The sequence below is a fragment of the Tachysurus vachellii genome, chromosome 10 (assembly GCF_030014155.1).
Source record: "Tachysurus vachellii isolate PV-2020 chromosome 10, HZAU_Pvac_v1, whole genome shotgun sequence".
In the NCBI taxonomy this organism is placed as follows: Eukaryota; Metazoa; Chordata; class Actinopteri; order Siluriformes; family Bagridae; genus Tachysurus; species Tachysurus vachellii.
Window position 1 is genome coordinate 1,490,001 of NC_083469.1, and position 5,000 is coordinate 1,495,000.

Consider the following 5,000-nt stretch of genomic DNA (forward strand, 5'->3'; position numbering starts at 1 on the left):
CACACACCTTTGAATCAGCAATTGGATAAAACCCTGAATAAGCAGCAATACACTAAACGTAGCTCTCGCACCTCAGTGAGGTTTAACAGTCAGTCTGGAGTCAGGGCAGATTATGGAGGAACAGAATCATGAGCCATTGTTATTACACTACATATTGTGACATATTGTGCAATATTAACTATGACACATTTCTGCAGTGAGGACATGATCCTGACTCAGTTTGGATCCTGCTTAGTGAGAGTTCATGTCTGTTTCTGAGACCTATAGACGCTCAGCGTGTGCTCTGAGGCAGATGTTCCCCTGCGAGCCTGCAGGTTGAGGAGAAAAGAGCGTTAGTAAGCAGTACATCAGCACAAAAGCACATTCAGCGTTTCTTTCTTCAGCTTGCAGTTCGTTTGAATGAGACTCCAGCCAGCATCCAGAAGAAGCATCAGCATCCGTCAGCTCCTAAACGTCCCCATGAAGTCAAATCAGGAATATGTTGTCACTAAGGGTAGGATTAAGAGTCAGGATTAAGTTCACAGTAAGATCCAGTGGAGAATTCATTATCACCTTGTTTTTTTCTTTCTGAATAATTCATATTGTATAAATCACATGATACACATGAAACCATAAAGCACATGAAGATATCATTCCCTCACTCTCTTTCTCCTTTCCAACATACCTCAGTTTTTCTTTTCTCTGTCCTTGTTCGCTCTCTTCTCATCTCGGGATTATTGTGACTCTCTTCCCTGTGTGTCACCAAACTTCTACTATAGCTGATCCAGAATGCAGCTGCATGACTTCTTTTCAATCTCCTCATTCTTTTGTTTCCTGTTCCACAGCATCAGACCCCCATCTGCCTGAAGGTTCTTATTAGACCTCACAGTTCACCAAATTCTTTTCAAGCCACAGACACAACTCAAGGCAAGGCAAGTTTATTTGTATAGCACATTTCATACACAGAGGTCATTCAAAGTGCTTTACATAGAAATTAGAAAACAGTTTATAAGAGAGAAAAAAAAATATATGTAAAAATAAGAGACATACGATAAAATAATAATAAAAACAAAGAACAATTTAAAAAAATAAATGTGATTTTAATAAAAACAGTTTAAAATATGTTAAAAAGAATAAAACAGGAGTAAAAGTAATTTGGATAAAAAGTGCAGTCAGTGTGAAGCAGCACAGTGATCATTTAGAAAATACAGAGTTAAACAGATGTGTTTTTAATCTTGATTTAAAAGTGTCTACTGTTGAAGCACATCTGATCTCTTCTGGAAGCTGATTCCAGCTATAGGTGACATAATAACTAAATGCTGACGCACCTTGTTTTGAGTGAACCCTCGGTATCTCTAACTGACCTGATCCTAATGATCTGAGTCGTCTGCTTGGTTTATATTCAGTTAGCATATCTGTAATGTATTTCGGTCCTAAGCCATGAAGTGATTTATAAACGAGTAACAATACTTTAAAATCTATTCTAAATGTAACTGGAAGCCAGTGTAAGGACCTGAGGACTGGAGTGATGTGCTGGAGTGATGTGCAGATTTTTTGGTTCTGGTCAGAATTCTGGCTCAGAACTCAGTAGAACTGCATTTGACCCACTGTTCCTACTGAACTTCCTCTGAGTCACTGGATGTCTTTAGATCTGCAGCTCAAATGATCTTCTTGCATATGGGAATTAAAAAAGTAACTCATGTCTTATTTTAGATTTAAGGTCTGTCTTAAGTGCTGATCAGAAGTGTGCATTGTGAGTATCATATGATTCTCAGAGGCATTTCTCAGAGGCGATTCTCATACACATCCATCAATCAATCAATCAATCAATCAATCAATCAATCAATCAATCAATCAATCAATCAATCAACCAATCAGACCTGTCCAAAATGTTTTTTGTGCTGATGGGTGCGATGTCTTCAGCACTGACAGCAGTGCCATCCTTGGTGCTGGACAGTACCTGCAACCTGTCCCTGCTAAATAGGGACGATGTCCATGGTACTGACAGTGTCACTCCACTTGGGTCTGACAGTGTTCTGTCCTTGGTCCAGACTGTGACACTGTCCTTGTTTCTGACTGCGACATTGTCTTTGGCGCCGACTGCAACGCTGTCCTTGGTGCTGACTGTGACGCTGTCCTTGGTGCTGACTGCAACACTGCCTATGGTCCTAATTGTGACACTGTCCTTGGTGCTGACTGCAACGCTGTCCTTGGTGCTGACTGTGACGCTGTCCTTGGTGCTGACTGCAACACTGCCTATGGTCCTGATCGTGACACTGTCCTTGGCGCTGACTGCAACGCTGTCCTTGGTGCTGACTGTGACACCATCCTTGGTCCTGATTGTGACGCTGTCCTTGGTCCTGATTGTGACGCTGTCCTTGGTCCTGATTGTGACGCTGTCCTTGGTCCTGATTGTGACGCTGTCCTTGGTCCTGATTGCAACGCTGTCCTTGGCGCTGACTGCAACGCTGTCCTTGGCGCTGACTGCAACGCTGTCCTTGGCGCTGACTGCAACGCTGTCCTTGGTGCTGACTGCAACACTGCCTATGGTCCTGATCGTGACACTGTCCTTGGTCCTGATTGTGACGCTGTCCTTGGTGCTGACTGTGACGCTGTCCTTGGTCCTGATTGTGACGCTGTCCTTGGTGCTGACTGTGACGCTGTCCTTGGTGCTGACTGCAACACTGTCCTTGGTGCTGACTGTGACGCGGTCCTTGGTGCTGACTCTGACGCTGTCCTTGGTGCTGACTGCAACACTGCCTATGGTGCTGACTGTGACGCTGTCCTTGGTGCTGACCGCAACACTGCCTATGGTCCTGATTGTGACACTGTCCTTGCTGCTTTTTTTGGCACTGATGATGGCACTGTTTTCTGTGTTGAATTGTGGCACTGTCCTGGGTTCTGATAGAGATAGTGTCCTCTGTGCTGATGTCAGTGTCCTTGGCACTGATGATGCTCCTTGAAGTTGATGGAGTGGTATTGATAGTGGTAGTGAAAGTGTTGTCTTCTGTGCTCAATAGTTTAGAACTGTATATTGTGCTATCATGGTGGCATTGTTCTCTTTTCTAATAGTGCTGCTGCTCTAATGATGGCTATGGCCTTTGAGCTGATGGCAGTGCTGTTTCTCTTTTGTTTGTTTATTTATTTATTTTCAGTTAAAGGTGGAAGTGCAAAACTATAGCTCTTATTCACATATTCTTCCACAACAGTCAACAGCAACACAAATATCTATATGAGCAATTATCATGTTTGTGCATGTTGGTAAGTGTTTGTTATCTTTTGTGTGTGGAAAAGGATGCAGTTGTACAGAACACTAGAGCAGAGTGTAAATCTTCTTTAATATTGTAATGCAGTAGTGAATCACTGTGTCTTTGATGATTGGTGAATCTGCCATGACCAAGTTTTAGCAGTTATTATTGTCAGATTCTCTCAGAAATATTTTTTTATATACGGACTCAAAGACACACCTGCTGTGGAGCAGTAGACGCTCATGGAGAAACGAACCGATATTGGGAAACGGAACTGAGATGCGATTATAAAGTCTGAATGTTGATTTGATTGCTTTTTTACTTTTGATGCAGGTGCGATCTTTGAGCAGGATGCTGTTCGGGACTCAGAGGTGTTCCAGCTGGCCATTTCTGATCTGAGTCTGAGCGATGACATCCTGCAGAATGAACGCGTCACACACTCCATCAAACTCATCGAACCCGACAACCCGTTTCAGGCTGTGCAGGAAGGTGAGTGAGAAACACTCTATCATCCATTAAGCAGGTCTGAGATTGTGTGTGTGTGTGTGTGTGTGTGTGTGTGTGGGAGTTTAGTTGCTGGATTTTCTCTGGCTTTGATAGGAAAATTTATAAGTTAAGGGAGTTTTTTTCCCTGACTGAATGGTGTGATGTGAAACCTGACAGCGGTTTGTGGTGAAATTTGTGTGAAAAATCTTTCAAGTTTTTATTATTTTTTATCATTATTTTTACTATATAAAGTTCAAAAGACTACAAACTCCAGAAGTGAAATATTCAAACACTTACATTTATAACATGAAGAAAAAAACTTTGTTTCTGGCAAATGATAAAGAACTGTAAGTTTCTCATTCCAATTCTCAGCCTCCACCTTAGCGTCCACTGAGAACCTCACTAATCACTCGTCACCTCATTCATCACTCATCACCTCATTCATCACCTCATTCATCACTCATCACCTCATTCATCACCTTATTCATCACCTCACTCATCACCTGTCACCTCATTCATCACTCATCACCTCATTCATCACCTCATTCATCACTCATCACCTCATTCATCACCTTATTCATCACCTCACTCATCACATTTACATTTACATTTACATTTACAGCATTTGGCAGACGCCCTTATCCAGAGCGACGTACATAAGTGCTTAAATCTCTAACATTGAATACATTAATGCTGGATCACTAAGTTACATACTTAAGATACCATGAGTTTAAAACATTTGTTCAAAGTTACAATGAAAGTGTCAAAGGTGTGTTTTTTTTTTTTTTTTTTTTTTTTTTTTTTTTTTTTTTTTTTAAAATGCAAAAGATAATGAAAGATCACCTCATAATAATCACCAGGTGATAATGAATCACCTGTCACCTCATTCATCACTCATCACCTCATTCATCACCTCATTCATCACCTCACTCATCACTCATCACCTCACTCATCACTCATCACCTCACTCATCACCTGTCACCTCATTCATCACTCATCACCTCATTCATCACCTCATTCATCACCTCATTCATCACTCATCACCTCACTCATCACTCATCACCTCACTCATCACTCATCACCTCACTCATCACTCATCACCTCACTCATCACTCATTACCTCACTCATCACTCATTACCTCACTCATCACTCATTACCTCACTCATCACTCATTACCTCACTCATCACTCATCACCTCACTCATCACTCATCACCTCACTCATCACTCATCACCTCACTCATCACTCATCACCTCACTGTGTATAAACATGAATCTTGTCATTGTC

General features: G+C 41.7%; 1 protein-coding gene across 1 annotated transcript in view; it reads left to right on the forward strand.

The window, feature by feature from the left end:
* grid1a (glutamate receptor, ionotropic, delta 1a) overlaps positions 1-5,000 on the forward strand; it is a 197,012-nt gene that overhangs the window by 5,090 nt on the left and 186,922 nt on the right. Inside the window, exon 2 of the mRNA XM_060879197.1 lies at positions 3,561-3,716. Coding sequence (XP_060735180.1) covers positions 3,561-3,716 — 156 coding nt within the window. The remainder of the gene's footprint in view (positions 1-3,560; positions 3,717-5,000) is intronic.